Below are 26,870 nucleotides of genomic sequence, written 5' to 3'. Positions count from 1 at the left end.
TCAGCAATTAACATCTTCCTGGACACAGGACTAGCATCAAATGCTCTTGCACTGCAATACTTTCAGGCATCTAAGAGAATGTGTCCTTGTATTAGATGTTTGGTGTCCCCAAGGGATTTTAATCTCATCGTGGCTTAGCGGCAAGTCCTTTTGAACACTTTTTACGTGGTTGACACTTAAGGGGTTATTCAATTAGGTTTCCGGTCCGTGGAACCAGCACAGTATTGCCAGTAATACGGTACCGCAAGAACGTAGATTTTTCTACGCAACCCTATGGGGTGCGCACGAAAATCCCCGTTATTGCGGTACTGTGGATTGACTTTGTGGGCCGGTCCCGCGGTCCAGGAGCCTAATTGAAAATGCCCCTTAGTATTATTTCTAGTGCCCATTATGTCCACCAAAAGAATAGGAGTACTACATGCTTTATGATGCAAAGACCCATTCTTAAACATTTATATTCACACAAGATTAACACTGCAATACTACCAATGGTAAGTTTCTAATTTTCATAGCTATAAAAGGAGATTATACTACCATCTCTATGCCTACAGCCAACTAATAAAGAAAAGCTATTATACCATTAGAAAAACTTAACATTCTGTCCTAACTTTGGGAACTCAATAAGGACATGGTTATTCCAGAGATGCAATCACAAGACGACTCTGTGCAGTCATTATACATGCCTATAAGAAAAAAGGACAGAAGATAGTGGGGGACATTCAACCACAGCAGTGGTAATCATTTCACATCTATACCAGATATTACCTCCTGATTGTGAAGTCATCTTGGGTTGACTACTTTGGAAGAGGAGAAAATATGCAAATTATAGTTTGTTAATTTTGCTTTCTATAAATAATCCAGGGCAGCTCAAAATTCTTATCTGTATTGTTGGTTTATATTTTTTTGGGGAGAGCTTGGGCAGTTACTCAGACAAACTTAAGTAAAGCGGAGTCATACTTTATTTGAGTGGTTTCCTTTTCTTGTCTCTGCTTAGCTGACGGAGGACTTAAGTCATTTGTTAGTGTTGCCATGGAGTCAGTCGTAGAAACAAAATTATAAATATAATTTGCATATATTTATTGCTCTTTGGCTATTATGCTGGATAACAGGTTTCCAAATAAGAGCTCTTGGTTATATACAGTAAGTTTTTTTTGTTTTTCCATTGCAAGCAGTACAATAAATGCAGTACAGCAATGTTTAAATTATGGAAATGCTACAAACTAATGTAAATATGACTAGAGTAGTTATGAATTACTAGATTGTTATTTTTATCAAGTTTCTCAGAGAAATATGAAACCACACAAACATTTTACTTTCACGTACAAATAGTTTAAAAACACCAGTATTACATTTTACACCAGGTTTGAGGTGTTTACACTTCGCCATATTTTACAGCAGTGTTTCCGGGTACCTTGAAAACCAAAATGGAACGGGTGTAGGGGTTTAAACAATGTGATCACATTTGAAGCGCATTTACAAAATAAAAATTGTTACTGTAAAAACTTAATTTACCTTCCTTTCACGTTTACAATGAACACAACAAAGTACTGAAAGTAGCAATTTTTATTGGAGTTAAAATTATTTACAAAAACCCAAAGACATACTTCATGAAACTGGTACAAACTTGGTTTAGTTTTCCTGCTGTTGGCTTTTGCTCCAAAGATCACAGCTGAGAAATACTGTATAAAATAAAAATAGGATTGGATACAGAAAGGTATGCTACCATTCTAGTCTCCAATGGCTTGTATTTACATCAATATATACAGTGGAAAAAGTTACTTTAAAACTTTAATTTGCAAGTAGGTTTCAAGTACCCTTAAAATAAAATATATAACGGGGGTCTTCAACATATTAATGTATTGCAACAAAATGTCTCCCACCTCAAATTTACTTTTAAGAGACTGCAACATCAGTCATTATCATGCCAGAGTGCATCAAAAGGATCTGAATCTAACTGGGAGATTGTATAAATAACTGAAGAGGCATATAAAGCTATAGTAAAGACCACAAAATACATGCTCTACTTTTTTTCAAATTCACATTGAATGCAGGGTGCACTCTTCCTGTTCAAAACCTAGTCACTTAAGGTGAAAGACTGCATATTGGTGAGCTCATCTCAAGTTATATCTCCAGAATAAAAAAAGGAGATACACTTTGTGTTTGATCTAAATTAAATGTTCATTTGTCACCTGTATAATAATAAAACAAAAAAAAAAAAACAAACACCCCTAAAACCCTCACATCTTAAATGGTACAAAATAAAAAACCCTGCAACAACCATGCCCAGTGTTAAGACATTACACATCTGATGAGTTCTTTGATGAATTTTTGTTTTTAAAGACTTTCTACAGAAATACAGAAATATTTTAAATTAAGACAAACTGCAATTTCTTTGCAAACAGAGCTACAAATTCTAAAAAAGTTAAACTAAAAGGAAAGAAAACACCTAACAAAACAGACAATATAAATCAAAACCGAGACTGGTTACAGGAGCTGTTTATTCACCTTAAAGTGGAAGTAAGGATTTTGATTAAATCATACATGTATCTGACAACTGTGCTATGATTAATAAACCATGTTTGATAATGAAGCAAAGTTTAGTCTGGAGTTACAAGTTTAAAGCTATTTGTAAACAGAAAAAAAATGCAGCATTCTGAAGCCATCAGAATCCCAGACAATGCATTCAATGTGAAACCGTGTTCGTGGCACTTAAGCATTTTTACAGTTAAAGCTTTCTGATTTAACCTTGTGTACTACAGAGAAACCATGATTTAGGCTGTGTCAGTACATGGGCCTCTCACAGCTTCAAAATGCACTGGTGTTTTAGCTGGAAAAAATTATGGTCCTAAAAGTGCATATGATATTCACTGTAAACTTGAAAACTTTTTATAGCTCAATGCTGAACCTTTCAACAATTCTTTTTAAATGGTAAATCAGATAATTTGTCTTCAATAACTAAGGGCTTAAATCGGAAGTGTTATCACAGTTGATACACAAGAAAAGCGATCTGAAAATATGAAGGCACAGAGATAATTGATCCCTGTACCTGCGTGCAGAAAAACTTAAATGATGCATGGAAAAAAAAGTATCCAATGCTTTTAAAATATTAACTACTGAAACATCACAGCCATATAAACCAATAATTCTTTGCAAACATTTGACCTTTAAAAAGTCAAATATTCAATGGATACCACTCTTCTATGTACAGATTTTTTTTTTTTCCGAAATCCTGATGCTTCCCCATTTAACGTCTGATGCACTGGCAGTGGGGAATCCATGTGGTCATTGTCAGTTTAATACAGTAATGCCTGTATCAATACTCTGATACAATATTTTTTGCCTACCTTTGGGTAAAAAAACAAAAAACGAACAAATAAAAAAAAACAAAAAAAAAACACAACAAAATAGGGCTAATGCAGTACAAATGATCATCTTCACTATAAGTCTACACCTACTGACAGAACAGGATGATTTCAGTTTGTGATGTGCTTTAGCAATAATCAATTTCACATCTCTTATGGTTTGTGTGCTTTGGTCAATTCTTGAAAGTTGTTTAACATAGGAAAAATAACAGGATAAACAAAATCTTTGTTTTTAGTAATTTATACATACTCACCTAAGTAAACAAATTAAAAGCAAATATGCAGGTAGTTTATTGCCTCCCATAACCACTCCCACTGCCCTAGCTTATGCAGTGTATAACTTGTCTGCAGGATACATGTTTTTAAACCCAAAAAAATATTACTCGCCTCTTCTCACTTTTACTTCTCCTTTGAGTATTGGCAATAAAATATGAGCATTAACGTTCCAGAGATGTGCACATTATGACGTATTAGAGTATTAACAAAAATGCAGGATTCTTATGTTAAGTAAGTGTGTACACATTGCTGCTGCTTACTTATGTGTGAAGGTCCAGTAAGTTGAGGGCCATATTAAATGGCAACTACAATGTTTACCATTGATTGGCAAATGCAGTTCAGCAAGAGATGGACAGATATATTGACAGCTCGGCGATAATTTGACAATTTTACTTAATAAAACATCCATAAGAAAAGTCACCAAGAACCCCCCCCCCCCCTCAAAAAAAATATGCATTTTTTTCAGTGTGTTTTGCATATACGCTAGAGGAGAATTATTAGTAGAATTAGTGCACAAAACCTGGTCTCATATTTATTATCCAAAAACTGGATCAGGTCTAGAGCAGTAAGAGTCAAAAGCAGCACAGACAGACAGACTGAGCATATCAGAAGAAAGGTTAGTATTATTTGTTGCCTACACCAGGTAAACTGCTTTATAAGCAGCCTTGACACCAAAACAAGCCTATCATGGCACTGACTCTTGTGTACCAGTCACTTTAGTCTCTAAAATACACCATGCTCGCAATAATGTGTCCAAAATATCTGCTACCAAATCATTTAACTGCCGCCACATTTATAAAAAAATATGGTCATTAAATATATATAATCCTAGTGCAGACCCCAATTACCTATCTCCACATGCCTCAACTTTACTAACACACTGTAATGCTTTAAAGTTAAATGTCAACATATTTAGTTCTAGTCCAGAGGTGCTCAAACTCAGTCCTCAAGGGCTACCAACAGTGCATGTTTTCTGGATTTCTTTAATCATGCACAGGTGAGCTAATCTATTTGGCTGAGTCAGCAATTGTCCCACCTGTTTCTACAGAGAAATCCTGAAAATATGACCTGTTGGTAGCCCTTGAGGACTGGGTTTGAGCACCTCTGATTCCAGTCCATCAACATCTTTGATATGCTGTATCTTTGTTACTCTAGTATTTCAGAAGCCAAACCTGATTAATAGTCAAGAAAGGAAACATGCTGATTTATAAACAATGTGTTTGATTACAGTAGGTTGAAGTGAGTAATCCATAAGCAACAAGCAGGTATTTGCTGTACAAATTAACTGATTGTGCATCACTACTATATTCATACTATTGCAAGGAAAGAATTATATTTTTTTCTCCTCTTATTTTATACAGAACGAAGCACAGTTACCCAAGCATTTAACTTTTAACAAACTAGTACAACTTGAGGAAGCGCTTACATGATAATTTACTAGGATTGGGGGAATTTAATTTGTTTAAAAACATTTACAATGGTACAAACAGATCATTGATTAAACATTTGATTCTTTTTACATTTTTATTTTATCTTATAAGGGCAAAATAAGAGAGCGATTATAAATGATCCATATGCCTACTGTTAATGAACACAAACCAGTGAGTTTTACCGCATATTACACCTTTAGGATTACTGCTTGCTCTGACGTTAGTCTTCAGTAAAGCAGATTAGCACAGCTTTCATTTAGAATAGTGTTTCCCAAACTCAGTCCTCATGGTCCCCTAACAGTGCATGTTTTCCATCTCTCTTTGCTGGAGCACAGGTGTACTCATTACTGACTAACATTTTGAAAGATCCACAGGTGGAACTATTTCCCTTGTGACCTGGAAAACCTGCACTGTTAGGGGTTCCTGAGGACTGGGAAACACTGATTTAGGATGTATGTTTCACTCATGTTTATCATCTCTGACAATAAGTATTAATGTTTAAATTGCTCACCAATGGCCTGTTGCTGAGTTAGGAGCAAATGAAAAACAGGAGTAAATTTGCTCTTGAACAAACCATGTTACAATGCAAGGGGTGTATATTAATTCTTTTTTGCACTAAAAGGAAAATACTGGCTTATTTTTCATGTAGCACACATTTTTTCACTGAAATTTAAAGTCTGTCCCCATAAATTTAAATTTACCTCCAATGCAACATGGTTTCGCCAAGGTGCACATTTGCTCCATATTTGTTTTTTGCTTTGCTCCTAACTCAGCATCAGGCCCCAAATGTTTATATTGTGCAAGTTAGTAATAGCAAGATAACTAATTTAAGGATTATCACTTTTAGTGGAGACATTGCCTACTGCGGACAGGAAATCCTAACCAAAGCAACAGAAATGAAAAGGGAAACAGTTAAGCAATGAATTGTGTAAAAATGAAAAAACAAAAGTCATGACATATAGATAAAGCCACTCTTTGGAAAGTTAGCTTTGTCTTCTCACATTCCCCAAGTAATGAGAAAAATAGACAACCTTCATATACCCTCCTCAGCCAAAATTGTAAAGATTACAATCGTGGGTTAGAGTGCAAGATTTGTTGATCGAGAAATAATCCTTAAAACTGAATATATTTTATTAACATTTTCACATAAATATTGCTAAGAACTTCAACTATTTTTTTTGTACAGAAAACCAAACTACCTAACAGCGTTTTCTCCACCTTTCTTGAACTTTTTAAACATAGGCAGAGATGTAGTTGGCTGTTCAACTATATGGCTTAAATAACTTATCCTTGTTATAGACAGTCACATTCTGTTATGGGGTGCAATGGATATAGCCTGGCAGAGAAAAGAGTAATTGACTGATAATGAAAAATCAATAAGTAAATAGGTCTATGCTGCCAGGACATTTCTGAAAGCCCAAACGCCATCTTTAAATATTCAACTGCTTTCAAAAAAACTAATTTTTTTATATATGTCATGTCAACACAGAGATCACTTGCCAAGCATGGTAAAGTTGGAGGGACCTATCTGATTGGTGGCATAAATATATCTAAGACAGTTTAATCAATCAACGTTCTTGTGAAGAGTGCCCGCTGTTTTCTAATGTTGACAAAAAGGCTAAAACATGTAATTGCAACGCTACAAACCTGTGCAATTCAGCAAAGGTTGCAAGAGACTAAAAATAAAAGACAGACCCTTGCATTGCACTTCTGAAGGCATGTTCCTTGCCACACAAGGCGTTGCAAGTTACTGCGGCAGAAAGAGTATCAAGGAAAATAAACTCCCTGAAAGTCCAATAAGGGGACATGCCTTCTCATTTATATTAGTCCAAGATGACACCTGAGATGGACCACCTGAAATATAAAAATAGATCCCTATTTACTAATTGAGTACATATTGTACAACTGAGCCATCGACATAAGCACTTCCAAACTTGCGCTCTGGCACACTCGAAAGCCAGGGTTTACCGGCCTGCCCATTGAAATTTAGTGCTGCAAAGCTTTTACAAATCTCACAACATAATTGATTCAACAATATCCACGAGTTTTAAATTAAGAAGTTGAAAAAAGGGGACATATATAGAAAATACATTTCTGGAACAACTTGTTATGAGGGTTGGAAGCATCTAGTATAAAAAGTAAGCAAAATAGCAGAGGGACAAATTCTATTAACAATATTCTAAAAAGTTTTATATAGGTCTTAAAGTTTTGGAAGCATTGAAAGCCTATTACAAAGCAAAAAAACAAACAAAATAAACACAAAAGCAGCCTCTTGTCCAGAAATAAACAGATCGAGCTTTGTTTGAATTCACACCAGTTGAGCTGTCTTTGTACCTGGCTGGCATAGAATGCAGTACTTCAAAAAGTAAAACAGCAGTTGCACGATCAGCAGCAAATATTTTGTTGCGATTTTACGTTTCTTTCCTTTAACTGGCCATGACCAAACTTACCCAGAGGAAATAAGAAATATAAACCCTAATGAATTCTATTTAAACATAAAAGAACTCAAATACTGCAAAGTTTAAAACAGTCGGGTATCTTATCCCTCTGGTCCTTAAGTTTAAAAGCCGCATATGTTCGGCTGTAACCTGGTTGGTGTGGCAAACTCATGCTCAAAAAAAGTGCATAACAGGAGTCCTGTTTGCCTTTTTAATATAAGTAGCACAGACAAATGTAATCAGTGCATCTTCAGGGACTCTTTACATGACTTGTTCCTTTTGGAGATTGAGCATATCCAACAAAATATGAGAGTCTGTCGAAGCTAGCAGTGTTCCAAATACTCAATGACTCTGGAGATTGACTTCTGTCCTGTTGTTCCAACTGCACACTATAAAGAAAAACAAATACAAATCTGCATGTTACAAGGAGTCATATACCTTGGATTAGTGAAATGTAACAGTGCAAACAATAACCGTTTTCAGACTTATGATTATACATTTACATAAGGATATTTGTCAGGCTAAAAGTTAGATTCACAACAGCAATACGGATGAACAAACCCTAGTCCATTGCAACATGCAAAACTTGCACTTAAAAACAATTAAATAACGGGGTCGCTGTATTTCTACTCCAATCCACTTGCTAAATGTCCCTGACTACCTGCGGTAACTGGTGGGGTGCATATGCATCCACTGGGTTCTGTGTCTCCAGCGTCCCATTCTTGTACAATACTCTACACAACACCACAGGCAAAGGTGGGAGGAATTGCACTACTGTTTCTCTCCAATAGAGGGATTTGTCATGTAGGAACTTTCCCACAGATCCACTGTCTCCAAGTGTACACAGGGACAGACCTTACCTCTACCAACCACTGTCGATGGCACCCTAGACATTTCTTGATATATCTATCTACCCGGGTTCCTACCAGAGCTGCACCTCTCCTATGGTGATGTACTGCTTCTAACCTATAGAGGAGTATCTACCCATACATTCATTAACCTACCGTAGCCCACCCTGTACCGCTGCCTATGTCTCATCTTTTTGTTTTGGCCCAGTACAGTTCTCAGCCCTTTCGTCTCTGACTCTGGCCCCGTCACTGGACTTGTCTTGCCTTACTCTGATTGGACTATTCCTGTGGCCATTATGGGGCTCAAAAATATCAAGCTTCCTAAACTCGCTTCTGCGGTCCAGTTGTTCAGGCCGCAGCCCACACCTCCCACCACGAGTTCTGATAAATATAAAGGATCCAGGGAAATGGGTGCCAATGTCTTCACGCCTCCATCTTCCTCTGATCTGCTCTCACAAGCCAACCCCGATGGCTCGCTCACTATCAAAACTATGCAGCTCATTTAACACTGAATTGGTGTCAGATATGCGCACCTCTATATGTGAAACTAACGCACAGGTGACCGAACTCGGGGACTAAACCTTGCATATTGAGGAATGATGGAAGAAATTGTTGCATCCCATAACGACCTTATCGCTTCACATCACAGACTGGAGGGTCAAGTCCTCCCTGTGTCTCACAAGTTAGCTGATCTTGAGGACTGTTTCAGGTGAAAAAATCTCAAAATACAGGGTTTTCTGGAATCCGTGTCTAACTCTGAATTATTCCGATTTCAACAAAGAGCCTTTCCTAAAATTGCTGTCTGAGACTACAGAACACAGAGTTCATAGGCTGCATTCACAGGCTTTTTAAACCAAGATCTGGTCTTGAGGCAGCCCCTTGTGACACGCTCATGCGCATACATTTTTACCACGTCAGAGAGGGGCTCCTTAGGGCGGCTAGGGCACTGCCCCAGCAGATCTTCTCAAGGGAACTGCAGCTCTTCCCTTATTTCTCTGCGGCCACAAAACAGAGGTCCTTTCAAAGCCATCGCTAAAGCCCTGCAGGATGGAAGATCCCCTACCACTGGTTAAACTTATAATACAGTGCAATAACTCTACCCACATCAGAGTGGTGGTGGAAAATGGCATTCAACTCTCGACACCTTCGAAAATACATTTGAGTGCTACTAAACTGCCCCTCCTCCCCAGGCGCTAGTTTGAAGAAAATGGTCATGTGTGATGGGAAACCAACGGCGATCTGCTTCTCGCTCTTATTTCTGGGATTTTCACAGTCCAGTGGGTCCAGCACTGTGGAATCCTTGACAAACCTGCACACCTGCTGGAGACGGTCTCTACATGGCCCTGGCTCTCATTCAGCCTAGATGATGGCCTTGGCTGACTCATCATGGGGTGTGGCGTGGGTCTCTTTTTCGGTAAGTGGAACCATGCTCAAATGGACTTTTCTATTTAGTTTCATGTTGATACACTTTGCATTTTGAGATGTGCTCCACATGCACAATGCATGCTATTTCTTTAAGTCGATACTGTTTTTTTACGGATACGCTGCTAGTCCCTCCTACCTATGCTTTACCATTGTATGTTGTAGGTAGTGGTCACCATTACCCTTCCTGTATGGGTGGAAAATTCCCGATGAGGGACACAACCCCACTGTTACGGATGTCGCCGGATTTCCATCACTCCAGAAAATAATTTCACCCCATGCTTGGGGTTATTTTGTTTGAGTTTTTGTCCTGTGCTCCCCCCCAAGTACACATGCTCCACATCTATCTTCACCTCTGCCCCTTTGAGCTCAGGATTGAGGACCTATGATTGCCAAGTCCAGGACACCCTTTAGCGGTCCATAGCCTCTCAACATGACCTTGAATGGTTAAATTCTTATCATTGAATGTGAAGAGGCTGAGCTCCTAACTAAAGTAGCTACACCACTAATGCCCCCTTTAAGCACAATGGAGTGCCTCTCCTATTTAGCTCTAAAGCTACTTTTACTTTTAACTCTCGAATTGAGGTTAAAAATGGCGGCTCATTGTAGGTGGTGCCTAGATGGGACGATTGTCACTATTGTATATCTTTATGCCCCAAACTCCCATCAGGATCCTTTCCTTCGGTCAGCCTTAGGTGACTAACAGCACGGACAGGGTACCATAATTATGCGTGACTGATATTGCTGCAGTCCTCCGCATTCTCCAGATTACTTGCAGTTTGGCCTATACAATACTACATAACTCGTACTGCAGTATAGATCTAGTCAGGAGTGATAACTGGTCATTGCAGAATACTAGCTCAGCCAGGATTCTACCGATATACACCCCCCCCCAGGCTCAGAATTAAACGTGCTCACCTCGACCACTAAAGGGATTTGGAAGTGAAGCTGTCCTCCCTGAAATCCAATAGTAAGTCGCAGCCCTCTGGCGCTCTTAAGACTCAAATTGCCCTACTGAGGATCCAACTGCAGAAACGCGTCTTCACTTGTACCCATCAGGCACTGTGTAGATTTCTACAGAAGTTTTACATTGCAGGAAATAGGGCGGTAGACTACTCGCTAGGAAACTACGGGTACAACAGGCACAAAATCAAATTAAGTACTTTATTAATGACTGAGGCCAGGACTTTCAACCGCAGAAAAATAGCCAACCTGTTTGCTGCCTACTACTCTAAACTTTATAATCTACGCACACGTGAGTGAACGCCCCAGCCGACACGATCCCTGATTGAAAGTTTCCTGCATGACCTGCACGTCCCGAACCTAGATGCTGCGTCTAAACTACCTTGATGCCCAGTGGATGCAACTTGAGATCCTGACTGTGATTAAGACTCTTCCCAGGGACAAGGCCCCAGGGACTGATGGGTTTATAAATAACTTCTCTACCTTTCAGGTAGAGCTAACAAAATCCTGGAACAAATGTTTAATGAGGGTACACGCAGGGGTGCTTTCCATCAGAAATGCTGGAATCTCATATTGTAATGATTTCCAAACTGGGTAAGGACCCAACGTTATGTCGGAATTATGTACCTATTGCCCTTCTTAATTCGAACATAAAGCGAATGCTAAATTGATCACAAACTGACTTAATTCCCTTCTTCTGTCCTTTATACACCCAGACCAGTTTGGCTTAGTGTTGGCCCGGCAGGTGTCTAATAATATCTATAGGGAAATTAACATTATTAAGAATGCCAACAAGACAGGCAGAGAATTACTGATTATGTCACTTGATGTCAAAAAGGCCTTTGATAGGCTTCACTGAGATTATATGCGGGTGGTCCTGGCCCGGTTGGATTTAGTCATGAGATTCTATACTCCATGCTGGTATTGAATACTTAACAGACGGCCTGTGTCTACAGCAATGGATTTGTATCCGAAAAATTCAAGACCATGAATGGCAAGTGACAGGGGTGCGCCTACACCCCCCTCCTAGCTGTCAAGCAGAACAGATTTGCCTTACATCTCAGATATAAGGCAGTATCCTGTCCAACACATCTCGTAAGTTATGTCTTTTTGCTGATGACATTCTCTTGTTTATCACCAGCCCGGTGACCTTGTTAGCGGTACTACATGACGTGCTACAAAGTTAAAGCAAGGGGGTATTACTATAAGACGTCCTACTCATCAATATTTCAGATACACACCTGGTCCTCTTGAAGGCGGGTTTTCCATACTATTCTTTGAGGCCATCTATACCCCATTCTTACTACATTTGATTAATCAGACGAGGTAGTGGATGTGTCACAAAGTCTCCTGGCTGGGCAGAATTGCTGCCTTTAAGATGTCACTACTGCCCAAAATGATGTATTCGTTCCACACAATACCTTTCTGAAGGTGTATATTGATAAACTTTGCTCCCTGCACACTACCTATGTGTGGAAAGGTAAACCACCTAGACTGGCCTACTCCATTATGACCCGAGTGAAAGTGGTAGGTGGTTTGACCCTTCTCGATCTCGAGTACAAGGAAGTCTGCATTTTGGCCCAGTTGTGTGACTGGCCCCTGCCAGCCCATAGTAAGCCATGGAGAGGAACCTTAAACACTCTTTCCTGTTAGCTGGCATGCTATGGATCCCTAAACACTAGGGCCCTCAAACTCACGAGATGCCCTGATTGTCTGGGACAAAATTCTGAGGGCTGTTGATGATGATATGCTCCCTACCTGCCCTTGGTACACTCATTCCACACCTTAACCTCTCCTATGGTTTAACAAGGGCATTAACACTCTCAAAGCTCTCTACTTCAACCAAGCCACCCTATCACTCGCTCAGCTGCAGGAACCATTTAATATTACGAATCGTGATTTTTATAAGTACCCGAGGGTCTGCCACCGGCTTCTTTATCTCCGTGCACATCACCTCTCCTACTGCTAAATTTAACACCAGGGCAAACAAAACAGCCATCTCTTTTTAGTATATGTTTCTTACTTCAGAAGGTGAGCCCTCCAAATCCCCTTCCAAATTACTCTGGGAGAAGGATAATGGACAAGAGCTTGATTTCACTCAATAGGAATGTATCTATCTCCTAAACTGCCCATCAAACGTATTTGTGCTTAAACCATACTGAGATGCCGTTTACAAACTGCTCCATAGATGCTACATGACTCCTGCTAAACTGCACAAGATTTAGCCCTCGCAATCCAAGGCCTGTTGATGTAATTGTGGGGTGACATGGGACTTGTTCCATATACTCTAGGGTCATCTGGCTGCCCGCACCTTATGGTCTGCAACATTTGCTCTAGTGCTGAAAGTCACCCGAACCTCTCTCCCTGTGTAGCGCTCTTTGGCCTATTCCCCTCCCCCCAGGTCTCTTCCGGGGACAGTTATGTGATGGGTCATGTATTTATTGCAACTCGAGCTGTGATAGCTCAAGTGTGAAAGACCACTCTTTTCCCCCTCTGTCCAATGTTATCTCCAAAGTACAGTTCAGTTTTGAGATTGAGACGCTGGGGGTTCCGTACTACACCGCTGATTTGTAACGAAGAACCCGACCTCTTGTAGTCTCCAGGAGTGTAATACTACATCAAACAAACAATTTTATAAAAAATTCTACCTTACATTCTTCAATTTCAATTACATTTAATATAATAAAAGATGCCATGGGTGTAAAGAAAGCCCCCAAATCTTAGGCTGATATGTAAACACTGGTTTTGAAGTTATATGCCTGTAAAGCTGCAATTTTTAATTTTTAAAACTTGCTTTTAACATTTTTTTATTGCATTTGTAGCTCACCTGATTGAACTAGAGAGCTGGGCAAGATCTCATTTTAAATCTTTTATGGGATTTTAGGTGATATATAAACATTATGTTTCAATAAAAATTAAAAATGTAAAATTTTCAAAATCAAGAGTTTGATTCTCAAAAAGCCATATTTTAAAATGTAAAAACCATTTCAAAAATTGATCATACTGTTAATAAAGCCCACAAAGATTTTTTTTGGGATCATCAGCTACAAGATCTTTCAGTTTCACGAAAATTGTATTTATTGAAAGACTACACATCTGCGAAATTCAAACAATATTTTTTTCAGTTTACTTCATTAGAGGAACGCATGTTCCTCTTCAGGTGGGTTTGGGGGATGAGATTTCACAGATAGCATCTACTCCCAATTCTGCACAGGCATGTGAACTTAAGTGGAAAGACACTTCAATTGTGTTGAACAGGCCCACCTTTTACAGGGACAGGTTAGGTTTGAGTGAGCTTCAATTATTGAAGAAAAGCCCCTTGGTCACTAAATTAAGCTCGCCCAAACCTTACCTGACCCTGGACCATTTGTCTCATCTTTGAAAAAGCGGAGGGTTTAATCACAGTGGAGTATTGGACTGGGAGAATGTGTGCTGCGAGCAGGGAGGAAAAGCAACTTAGAGAACGGGTACTGGGAGGGAGAGACAACATACTGGGAGCAACACTGTACTCACAAGAAGAAGCCTCACTCACCCGGCCAGGCAGTGAAGGCACAGCCCATGAGGCGGCTGCTGCTGATCTTCATGGGTCAGAGGAGCATGTGACGGTCTCCTCTAATCAGAGCTCAGCACATGCTCCTCTCACCCCTCGGCAGAATCTCATCAGAATTATTTCCCTGACTCCCCGGGTGTCCAGGCTGAGCCTGATGTATTGTTTAAATTGGTTCAGAGAAATAAAGATGGATAAAGATGGAGGAAAGTAACAGGTACCTTATTGTTTAAACCCATTTTAAAAGGCTAATCATACTTCTAATAAGAAGGGGTTGAGAACGGTTTCAGAATGGATGTGTAAATTATTCTCTGAAATGCCAAAAGTTGCAAAAGTTTGTGCCAGCTGCAGAAAACAATCTAGGACACTTTGATAAAAAGTGATAGGGTCATTGATCAGTTCCTCAAGATACTGTAGTATGAGTGCTCACTTGCTGATATCATAGGGTATGTAACTGCTGTCCATGACAACAAATAGTGGCTCACATTTGTTCTGGAGAAAGATGAAGACATTGATGAAGTGAAAGTGACGTCCCTCCATCCAGCTCGTCCATCAACATCTTTTTCATACCCAAGAAAGCTGGATGTTTTATGGATTATTATGGTAGATGTTCTGTGTAAAGCTGGGTACACACTACACTCTTTTCATCCAATAATCGGCTCAAACAGCCGACATACGACCGCTCGTTCAAAAGTCGGGTCAGTGTGTGCTGTGACACGATGGTCGAAAGTCTGCCCAAATGGACGATTATCGCCTCATTTGGTTGGTCGTACCGTTTAATATTTTCAGTCCAATCTCGTTTCCGCTGTGCAGTGTGTATAAACTTCCGACCGATCCACAACAGAGAGTACGAAATTACAGTCATTGCTCACGACAACATGGCTGTAAAAAGTCACTAAAGGGACGTCCGCTCTTCCCTTTATCGTCCTAAACAAGGCTAGTGTGTATGCAGTCCATGGGCCGAGCGATCGGATCATCGATCGCATGTAAAGTCGCTCTGCATAAAAAGTTGGTCAAAATCTCTGTAGTGTGTACCCAGCTTAAGGTGAATCTGTTAAGTCCAACAGGTTGAATGTACACGGTTTCTGAAATGGAAAGACTAAACAAATGAAGCCTTCAGCCAGTTGCAATCCATCAAGTAGCACCATTCCTCCACAGAAGCAGCACCAAATGATAAGGGTCTGTAGTAAGCTTTTTTTTAAATATGTGTAAGACATAAAATTGTCACAAATGTCTTAAACAATCCCTTTCATGCATATTATGTACAATGACAGAGTATGTTAATACTGAAATATTTAAGGAAAGAATAGTAAAAGAAATGAACAGGCCTAGATAGTTATCATTATCATTATTTTAACAAACAGTCCAAAGTGAAAGCTCCAGTAGCAGATCCCATCATGATCCCAAAACAAAACTTTGTTGATTAACAACAGTATGAAAATTTTTTGAGATGTTATTCAAAAATTAACAAAATATGGCTTTTTGAGAAAATCAAATTTTTGAAAATTACATTTTTATTGAAATATAGTGCTATTATATATCATAAAAAAAAGTCCATAAACAGAGATTTAAAATGAGACCGTGAAACTTTTAAAGGTGTATAACTTCAAAACCAGCGTACATATCAGCCTGATATTTGGGGGTTTTCTTTACACCCACGACAGAATGTATTATACCAAATTCATTACAAATCTGAAACGGTCAGTTTGAAAGCCTGTGTTGATTTGATGTGGAATGACCCTCCACAGCCATCCTCTCTGTAGAAGCCAAATGCTCACATTGCTCAGATTTGTTGTTCATTCATGACAGACTGTATGTTCTGCGCGGACTATGTTGATGTGTACAACCTCTCCCCCCTCTTCCTCCCCTATATTTTCCCCATTTTTGCTTTTGTTCTTGTACCCTTTTACCTGAAAAAATCTTAACATTAATGTTGGCAAAATAAACCTTTAATACTTTCCACTCCCTTTCCCGCAGCATGACAATTGCTACTGTACACAAATAAAGAGGATATACATTCAACACTAAAAGTCACTGCCACTAAATTTACAGAGAAAAACAAAACACACTGTAGGTTCTACTTTTAAGAGTCATCCATCTTAATTCTTAGTTGCCTGCAAAACCATCTGTGAGAGAATTAAAATCATATACATACATTAGATAGATCGATAAATAAAATTAGACGGCACTCGAGACTTGGAATAAATATTTAACTTTCTTTTTTTTTCCACCATGTCAAAACTTTCCATGTACCTTCCCTTATAAGAAACATCTTCGCTTACAAAAAAAACAGAACGATCACTCATGGAAGTTCATACTGGCCACAGAGCTTCAAGTTACTATTAACAGTCAGTTTTCTTAAGCTTCTGACTATTGTTCCTTGCCCATAACCTGTTCGCAGCAAATAATATATAATACTACCCAGGGATTTTGAAGTTAAAAGACGAGTCATCAATTACAGTGAAAAACTTACTAGTAGCTGCTAACAATACAGCAATAGCTCTCTTAAGTGTATGAATAAACATTTTAACATGTTACTCCCTTGTGCCTTCAAAGTCTGGATGACTATCATACTGTGATTCTCATCATGCTGCCTACCAATTAGGGAAGAAAGAAGCAGCAATAATATCCGATATTCAAGTAGCAAAGTTAGAGACTATAATTACGTCTTGTAAATGAGCTACTGTATAATTTGGTCAAGGATTTTTTTCTTTGTTCTAATTTAGTGTATTTTTTTTTGCTGTAGCCTATGATTAATACAGTTTATGAGAAATAAATATGTACACCTCAAAACAGCCCTAAAAGAATGATGCAGTTTTATGGATTCACATAAAGGCTGTGTGTGGGGAATAAAATGAGCATGCAGTTTGTTTTTAAACTTACACAAAAAAAGGTGAGGCTGCCTGTTACTTACTGTAAGATTCATGAAACTTAGAAACTTTTTAAGCATTTCAGTCATAATTGAGAAATCTCCATTAGGTAAATGACTCCGTACAGTAGTTACATTGATCTAAAAATAAAAAAAATTAATTAGAAACTATATGCATCATCTGTCTAGCACCTAGGAATTATTTCCAGGTAAATGTATACAATAACCATGATAAAAATTGTAATTTATATTTTAGATGCACAAAAAACAAAAACAAAACTAGCCTGATTAATAGTAATAACATATTCTGCTCAGACAACGAATATCATTCAGGATGAAAGTATCAAAACTGAAGATAACCAGAGCACATATTTTTGTAATTTTTTTTTTATGTTCTATATTACAACATATGTATAAGAGCACTAACCGGACTCTCCTGGCATAGACAACCCAAAAGCAAAGCTGTGTAGGAGGCAACAATACAATCTTCCATGTGTTTGCCTGCATGCTGGAGGGCTGTAAAGAAAGAGGTTAACATAGCCCAGTTTAAATGTACACATACAGATATACTTCTAGATCCAATAGCAAACTATACAAAAAAGGTCAGTCGTAAAACAGAAATCACAGATTCAACATAGCCGAATAACTTTAAAAACAGTATTAACCATGCATTAAAGTATTCAAACTATGAGGCATATTTATTAACTAGCGCATATTTGACAATCATTTTCATTCATTAACGCAACGATAAGGAATGAAAGATTGTGATCATTTATTAAAAGTGTTCTGCCGGGAACAAGTGTCACAATAAACGGCTGTCTCAGCGAACACACAGTTTACCTCTATGGTTACTACCGCAATGCTCCCCCCATAGGATTTAATGGCCAACGACAACTTCAGATAGCATTTGTCATCGGGCATCAGTTCTGAAAATCTTTGATTTTCAGAACTTGCTAAAACACGAAAAATAGCAGTCCCCATAGAAACCTACATACATTAAGCAGTGTGACCGCAGCAGATATCCGCTATGATCCCCAAGTTATAAATCAATAGGACATTTAAAGATGTGGTTATACGTTTCTGTAGAATGCTGCCACTATATAAATGGATATTAAAATAAAAAAATACTCCCAACAGTTGTAAACTTACAACTGTGTATTATAAAATGCACTAAATAAGAGGCTTCATAAAATACATTAAATAAAATAACCTGAATGAAACTAATGTAATGTTCAATTACATTTAATTATACCCAACACTGGTGAAAGCATTATTTTATTATATACATGTCATCAATTTATACATACAGAAATTTATACTAGGAATAAACTGGATACATATAAAATTAGATTTTTATACTTACGTTAAATCCTTTTCTCTTAGTCCATGGGGGACACTGGACCATGGGGTGTAGAGCCTCCTTCAGGACATGGGCACTTTAAATAATTCTAACAAATGCTCCTCCCTCTTATACCTCCCCATGCTGCAGGGAAGTCAATCCTCACAGGACAGAAACAATGAGAGAAACAACTTCAACCGTGAAAAGTAAACATTTAAGTTTGGTAAACTTCTTCCCAGTATAACTAAAGCGTAATTGGGTGGACGCTCAGTGCCCCCCATGGACTAAGAGAAAAGGATTTAACGCAAGTATAAAATCTCATTTTCTCTATCATCCACTGGGAGACAATGGACATGGGGACGTACGAAAGCCATTTCCTTCGGGTGTGTACTCTCACAAAGTTGTAGTGTGCAGCACCCTATACCCAAACCTAACGTCCTTAGACTTGTAAAGGTATGTACGGAGCCCCATACTGCTGCCCGACCAATCTGCACGGACGAAGCCCCATGCTGCGCTGTCGACAAGCACCTTTAAAGCCAGCTGTGCTAATATCTGCCACAACCGACTTTGCCAGTCTGGTAGCACAACTGCACCTGGACTCCTTCCTGTTTTTTTGTAATAATTATAGAAGCCTATTTGCAATAGAGTTATTTGTATATCCCTGGTGATGATGTATGGCACTACGGTGGCATTGTCTAATTGAATCTGAATGGGATTTCCCCGTGATAAAAGGTAACCCTGAGCTAGAGCGTTTAGCATTGCTCTTAATTCTAGTATGCTCATTGGAAGTTTTTCAAGAACAGACAGTGAAAGTAGACAGCCTCAACATCAGGGGCAAGCATTTGTTGTCCCGGCTGTCCAATTTTATATAGCTAGAGAACAGGCCCTGTTAATGCTGCCATCTCAACCTCCCAAGGAGCAGCGTTCATCCGACAGTCAACAGACAACCTATTAATCGGAGTATGTTCATCTGAACATGAGTGCTGAGTGTCCCGAGGATCATCCTGCTGTCTGATACCTTAACACAAACAGCTTTTGGGAAGATAACCCCTCCCACTGTGTTATACGAACACTGTGTGTTAAAATCACTCCCACTGCAAGTGCTGTGGGATTGGCTAACGGCATGGCATTAAAAGCTTGTCCACAGGGAGACGGGTAGTGAGAAGGTAGGAAATAAATTTATCCCCTCACACAGGAATGTGATGTGGAACTGAACCACCGACCCCTAGAAATCAGCAGACAGACACACACAACTGCTTCTGCCGGTGGGCAGAACGTCCATCATGTAGACTTATTTTGAGGTCCTGGCTAATGGCATCTTAGTGGAACACGCCTGCTGTTCTCCACGAGGAGCCGGGATCTGCCAAAGAGATTCCTGACGCCTGTGCCTTTTCAACTGCCTGGAAAGGTCTGAAACAAAGAGTTCTGAGCTCTTGGGAGATATTACCAGTAGGAACACTTTCCCCTGTCGCCTGGCTAATAATCTTATACAAATCAATCCCGAATAGGACAAGGACACCAGAGTCTTTGTTGACTCTGCATCTGTCTCCCAAGCATTGAGCCAACTGGCTCGGTAAGCCGAGACCATCAAAATAACATTCTGGACCCCGGTTTGAACAGCATTCAGTGCGGTGTGCCAAGATACACGTATTCCTTTCGGATGTGTACCGACAAGGTCGCCATTACAGACATACGCCACCCAGACTGCAAGCCTGCAATGAGTTTCTCTGGCCACTTTTCTGTGGTCTAGTTGATCCAATCTGAAGCTAAAAATGAGTCTCTGTAAAGCATCAGCTACTAACAGTTTTAAGAATGGTCTCAACTTTCTGTCTGTATCATTCTTGAGTGCTGTGGTATTCATGGATAAGAATAGACATGGCATTAGACAATTGCGCTATAGAAGCAAGGTGGAATTTCCTTGAAACCTACTCTGCATGCAACCTATATCTGCATAAAACCTAAAGCTATGTACAGGTTAAGTTCCCTACTAGCACAGCATTTTGTTTTTGCAGAGGATTAGGAAGGAAACTGCTTTTTTTTTCTCTCTTTTAAACTACATACTCTGTCGACTACCTGCTGGTCTAGATGTATAGTACCTGGGAACCTTTCACACAATTATCCACTCCATGCAGTCTTGTAGAGTCCTTGTCAAAAACAAGGAATTCTCTTTGTTGGATTGCTCTGCTACCACACCCTCTTCTTGGGAAGAGCGCTCAGAAACCAACACTCTCCAGAACCCGACTAAGACGGGACTTGTTTTTCTTCAACTTAGTCAGTGAAGTGTTCTCTAGAGTATTTTCTAAGGAGAAGGAAACTCTTACAAGACACCGTACAGTTTTAACCAGCCATATTGCCCAAATAAGTTCATCTTGTGGCATTGCTAAGAGAAGCATGGGGTAATTCGGTTGAAGATTCTGTGAAATCAATGGAAGGACAGATCCCTTTTAATACAACCAGTGGACGTGAAGTGAGTCGATGGCTAAATGCAGAACTAGACTGCGCTAGTGCCTTAGCCCAGGCTTGTTCCACCCAACCAGAGGTGATTCCAGCCAGCACATATGACAGCTGGCCTCCCTCCAAGGCATCTGTCTTTCTGTCCACTTGGTCACAGCCTGATATTTTACATAAGTATGACAAGTCACAGATGAAGCGCCGTTATCCTAGATCTCCATTTATTTGGTAGGACAGAAAAGGTAGATATATCAAGGCAAATACAGAGTACACAGTATAGAAAAGGAGAACCAGGTATCATCAGACAGCAATAAACTCAACAGTAAATTGTGCAGAAATATACCACACCATCCCCAATCCAATCCCACGCAAGCTAGAAGTAACTACCCCCTGCTGGGAAAACAGAGGAGAGTTGAACTGCAGTGTATGATCTAGACTCATACTCAGTATACACCTGAAACCAGGCAGGGGGGAGAGCACATTACACTACCTGTACCTTCCCCCAACAATCAGTATGCATAAACCTCTTAATCCAATCTAAAAAGAAAAGAGCAGGAACAAAATATAGATACAGAGCAAATATGTAAATGTGTACCAGGTATCAAAAGATACAAATTTAATTCAGCAGATATAGCACACACAATCCCAAATGCAATCCTGCCCCAGGTAGAAATAAATACCTGCTGCTGGGAAAACAGAGGTGAGTTGCACAGCTGTCATGGTGCCTGTTCTACAGTATATTGATATTCAGTACACACCTGAAACCAGTCAGGGGTGTGTGCAAATTATGCTACCTGTACATGCACTCCCCGAGGGTTATGTAGCCAGAAACCTCTCTTTAGCCAACCTGATGAGAAAGAGCAGGAAAAAACAGCAGATAGTGCACACAATATGATAAAGTGAAAGGGGTATCAATAGACAAAACTCTGCAGAAACATACCACAGAAAACCAATGCAATCCCACTCTAGCAAGCAGTAAATACCTACTGCTGGAGAGACAGGAGAGTGTAGTTGCTGGCAGTATCTGATATTGACTGATATTCAGGTCCCACCTGAAATCAGTCGGGGGGAGTGCAAATTATGCTTCCTGGATCTCACCCCAGGGCTTAGATTTCATATACCTCTCTTTATCCACTCTGAAAGGTAAAAGAGCAGGAATGATACAAAGAACACAATATTGAAAAGTGAACTAGTTATCAAGACAATAAACCTCAGCAGAATTTGTGCAGAAATATACAACACAATCCCAATGGAATTCCACTGTAGCTAGTAGTAATTCCTCTGTTTCTACAGCAGCAGGCAGAGTATAGCTAATGGACACAGTGTCTGATCTTCAGTACACACTTTAAATTAGCCAGAGAGAGGGCAGTGTAAATTATACGGCTTGTACCTGCACCTCTCCCGATACAAAGTACACAATAGTGAACAAGGTATCAATAGACAATAAAACTCAACAGAATCTGACTAGAAATATATTACATATTTCCAAAGCAATACGAATCTACCTGCTGAAGTGGAGACAGAGGAGAGTAAATCAGTCAGGGGGAGAGCATGGCAGTGTCTGATGTTCAGTACACACCTGAAGTCAGTCATGGAGGGGGGTGCTGCCTCCCCTCCCCCCCCCAGGACTCCGTTATATACCTCTCTTTATCCCCATCATATGGAAAAGAGCAGGTAAAGAGGCAACAGGATGGCTGGCAAAGTGACTGGTTTAATCTTTAGAACACAGCTGAAGTCAGTCAGGGAGGAGGTAAATGATATGGTGCAGGGGTCTTTTTTTTTTTTTCATACCTGCCCCCAGGGCTCAACACGTCAGCAGCCAGCATCCTAGAGGACAGCCCCCCTATGCTGTGACCGTGACTAGTGCAGGCCTACCGTGTGATGAAGAGGCTTCACCTGACCCTGCTTCCCAAGTGGAGCCCTGGCTCTGCAGCAGGCTCCAGGCCCCACCAGACAGAAGCTGACCATCTTTTTAACATTCCCTTCGTAGTGCCGGAAAGGAGGACTTACCTTGCCGTCTGGTAGTGCTCTAGCTACCCGATTGTGTAGTGGCAGCACCGGGCCCCCAGCTAAAACCTGCAGCGGAAGAGATGCAAGGCCCCGGGAGACATCCACCAGTTTGCAGACAGACCAGCAAGACTGCCTGCCCGCCCTTAAAAATTCAAATGAAAATAAATAAAAGAAACAGGCTGCTGAGGCAGTCCAGCAAAAAAATACACTGTCCTGAGGGCACACTAAAAAAATTGACTTCCCTGCAGGATGAGGTATACGAGGAAGGAGCATTTAATTGTTAGAATTATTTAAAGTGCCCGTGTCCTGAGGGAAGCTCTATTACACATGGGCCAGTGTCCCTGGATGATGGAGAAAGTTATATTTTCAATTGCACTACTACTTCATGCAAACGACAATATCTAGAGAGTATATAATTAAAGAAGTACCTTTATTAAGGTCAAGTTCTTCTTCTTCCTCTTCCTTCTTTTCAGGTTCCTCTGAGTTTGGGCTCCTTTCAGTTGTGACCCACTGGATCTCTCCTCCCGACTCCTGCCATTCACCACTCTTGTCTTGCTGCGCTGCAGGAACTTCTTTGATTAACTCATCTGTCTGACTTTCAGCTAACAGGGCTGCTTGTTCTCGCTCCAGAAAAAGCTGAAGAGAAAAACATTTTTTTTCCCTCGGTTTAGGGTTTTTTTAACTTGTGGGTGGTAATCCAAAATATTGGTCCCCATCTTCTGAGATTTTCAAAGAGACACCACACTACCAATTATTACATGTTGCTTTGTACAAATAGCTCATACAGATATATTTTAATAACATGTTTATCTTGTACTCAAAATGTAATAAAAGCTAATAACTTACATTAGAAATACACAAAAAAACCCCGACTGGATCTCAGACTACACAAAGGCTTGAATGTTTTACACCAAGTACCTATTAAAACCTCAGGATTGAGTGGATTCACAGTAAAGGTCTAATGGGTGGAGCAAATAGGTGGGTGTCTGCAGCACGGATTTAACAGTCATCATATACAACAATACAAATATGTATTACAACTTAATCAACCAATGTTTCGCAAGAATTTGAGTGCATTCAAAGTCTAAGCCACACAAAAATATTTTCAGTCTGTATAAAGCTATTATGCAGAAAAAGTTTTAATGCCAGTTGTTGCTAGAAATAGGGAGTTTTATGCTTAAATGAAATCTCTCTCTGACTCCATTGTGAACACTTAGCAATGGTCTTCTTGGAAGAGTGGTCAACCTCTCGAGGTCATGATAGAAGACGAAAAGCTCATCGGTTCGCCGCACTTCACAAGTCCTATATACATAGGTGCTGGAAAGCCCTGACAACTTCCAGAGAGTAAAGCACTCTTTTTCTGGACATTTATTAAGGTTTGAATCACAAAGTCCACTTTGGGTTGAAAGTATTATTTAGTTAAAAGACCAGCCCTGTCTTCATGAAAGTGTAGAGCTGTCATCCATCACCGCCATGATCAATGTGAACAACCTCAGCACTGTCACAAGTGCGAAAAGGAGATGCTGAAATTGAAAATGATGTGACTGAACAGCAAATGTGAGAAGGGAATGCAGTCCATCCAGATTAGAACACGCAAGTTACGTGTCCTTGATGTCGATGGACACCACAAACTCATTGCGTTCCATGCTGGCTATGACAGACCTAAAGCACTACATCTTGAACCTGTGCACGCCTGCGGAGAACAAAGACTGAATGGCTTCTTGTAGGGCAAATTTTTTTTCTCTCCAGGCAAGCAATTTGTGAAAAACAAACTGGGTGGGGACACAGGATTTCTAGAACATATACCTAATTTACGATTCCTTTGACCCACCCAGATGTCTGAGGTGGAATCGAACCACTGGTACAGGAGGAGTAGCAGTAGTGCTACCACCAAAGGAGTACCAAGCATGCCAAAAGGTGTGTATGAGGGGTTTGGGAGCTGGACGGATAGCTGCTAAAGCCTGCTTTCCGTTCGTTCTATTACCCTGTACAAGGAGTGGAAGGTTGTCCTCTGAAAGTCTGACTCTTAGCTTTCATTGAGTAACGAAACCTAGGGCCATTAAGCTCTAGGGGGATTGAAGGTAATTATTTCTGCTGTAGCAAGGGAAATAATTTTATCCAGCTCAGGGTCGAAAAAGATGTCCTGAGAGAAGGCTAGGAACTCCAGGGTTGTTTTTACGTCTGCCTCACAGGACTTAAGCCATATGGAACGGCATTCCAAGACTGCAGAGGCTGATATTATAGCTTTAATAAGCCTGAATCAATAGCTGCATCACACAGGTATTAGGACACCTCACAGATGAGCTCCACCAAAGCTTGCAAATGTGATCTGAGCCTACTAGGCTGCAATTCCTGTAACAGCTGCTCCAATCATTCACAAAAGTTTTACTGATACAAGTAAAAGTTATGAGTCTAAGGGAGGTCTCCGTCACCGTGTAAATGGACTTAAGGTGGCCTATTCCGTAAGGTAGCAGAATTTAAAATCGGAATGTAAGCGGTCTTAGGCATGCTATGTGTGCATCTACCTTACGTGAAGACACTCATTTCACTGTATCTTTGATAAAGGAGAGGATAAAAAGGACTGATGCCCCTGCAAGGCCCGATACATTAGAATAGGTTTTGTCCACGCTTCGCATAAAAGGTCTTCCAACTGAGGGGGAACTGCGGAAAGAAACAGTTTCTTCTAATCAGCGGGTCGGGTAAAATACAAAAGCATTATTTATAAAACTCAAACCCATGTTTATGAAACTATAACCATGTTAACCATACTGCATAATTCATCACTCAGATCACTGAATTATTTGTGTGTTCAGGAGCTCAGAATTTGTAAGGACTCAACTTGTTGCAAAGTTTAAAGCTCTAAAAAGGTCAAATGCAGCCATTCATTAGCAAAATTCATATGCAAGATGTGGACATATTTTGCTCACCTGTACCAATGCATGGACAGCATCAAGCTGTCCAGGTTCCCTAACACACTCCTCCTCTTCTCCACTAAACGAATCATACGATTGTATGGTCTCCATATTCACAAGGCAGTAACGGTTTCTAGCACTGTACTCAACCAAATTAATCAGTAGACCCAATCCCTAAAAATAAAAAAGCAAAAACATGCCATTAACATAAGGGGTAGCATAAGGGCGTGCATCATTACCGTTAGTACAGTAATTTTAACATTGATTTATGCACGCTGTGAGCAAAAAAAAAAAAAAAAATAGCTTTGAAATTACTTTACCAAGGGTAATAATGCGCATCAATTACTGTAGTAACGGTAATAATGTGCCCTGCGTTCTAAAATACAGAGGGAATTGAATCCCCCCAAAAACACACTAAACACAGAAAACATGAACACTAAACCTTTAATGTGAGTTATACATCCTATTACCTATTATGAGCAGTATAAAACATATGGACAAGTTCATGTGTTCAGTACACCTGTAGACCGTCCAGCTGTACCACACCCCATGTTAACTCATGCAGGACAGGCAGATTATCTGTAGTGTATATATGGAGTCAATCTTTTCAGCAGAGGGATATCAGATCTGCAGACCTGATGGTAAATCGTGAAGGTGTGTACGCATGAATGGGCATGCTCATTAGGACTTTCAATTTTTGGGGAAAGCGTTAGAGAAATTGCATAGGTGTGTACCCAGCTTTACTGTGCGAGGACAGGTGGCAGTTTTCAAAACTAATAAACGTTTATACAATTGTGTGTTTGTGGCTATTTGATTTTATCACTGGCTATGTCACAATCTGTATACTTGCTAAAGATAAATGCTGCTGTCAATTGTCATTATACTAGAATATATAGGTTAATTGGGTTCTGACAAAATGGACCCTAGTGTGTGTAAACTGTAAATCCCAATGGTGCAGGGACTGATGTAAATGATTAATATTCTTTGAAAAGTTCTACGCAAT

The 26,870-nt window shown here is 39.9% G+C and overlaps 1 protein-coding gene across 2 annotated transcripts in view; it reads right to left on the bottom strand.

Annotated features, from left to right (window-relative positions):
* Window positions 1-1,545: 1,545 nt before the first annotated feature.
* WAPL (WAPL cohesin release factor) overlaps window positions 1,546-26,870 on the bottom strand; it is a 97,928-nt gene continuing 72,603 nt past the window's right edge. For both annotated transcript variants that reach the window (XM_075217025.1, XM_075217026.1), the window contains 5 exons: window positions 25,883-26,041; window positions 23,384-23,591; window positions 17,583-17,671; window positions 17,201-17,296; window positions 1,546-7,895 (listed from right to left, as the gene is read on the bottom strand). In XM_075217025.1, the coding sequence (XP_075073126.1) occupies window positions 7,830-7,895; window positions 17,201-17,296; window positions 17,583-17,671; window positions 23,384-23,591; window positions 25,883-26,041 (618 nt within the window). In that variant the 3' untranslated portion in view covers window positions 1,546-7,829. The remainder of the gene's footprint in view (window positions 7,896-17,200; window positions 17,297-17,582; window positions 17,672-23,383; window positions 23,592-25,882; window positions 26,042-26,870) is intronic.

This window comes from Mixophyes fleayi, chromosome 6, assembly GCF_038048845.1.
Source record: "Mixophyes fleayi isolate aMixFle1 chromosome 6, aMixFle1.hap1, whole genome shotgun sequence".
In the NCBI taxonomy this organism is placed as follows: Eukaryota; Metazoa; Chordata; class Amphibia; order Anura; family Limnodynastidae; genus Mixophyes; species Mixophyes fleayi.
The sequence above is the reverse complement of the archived record's forward strand: the minus strand, read 5'-3'. Positions and strand labels throughout refer to the sequence as shown.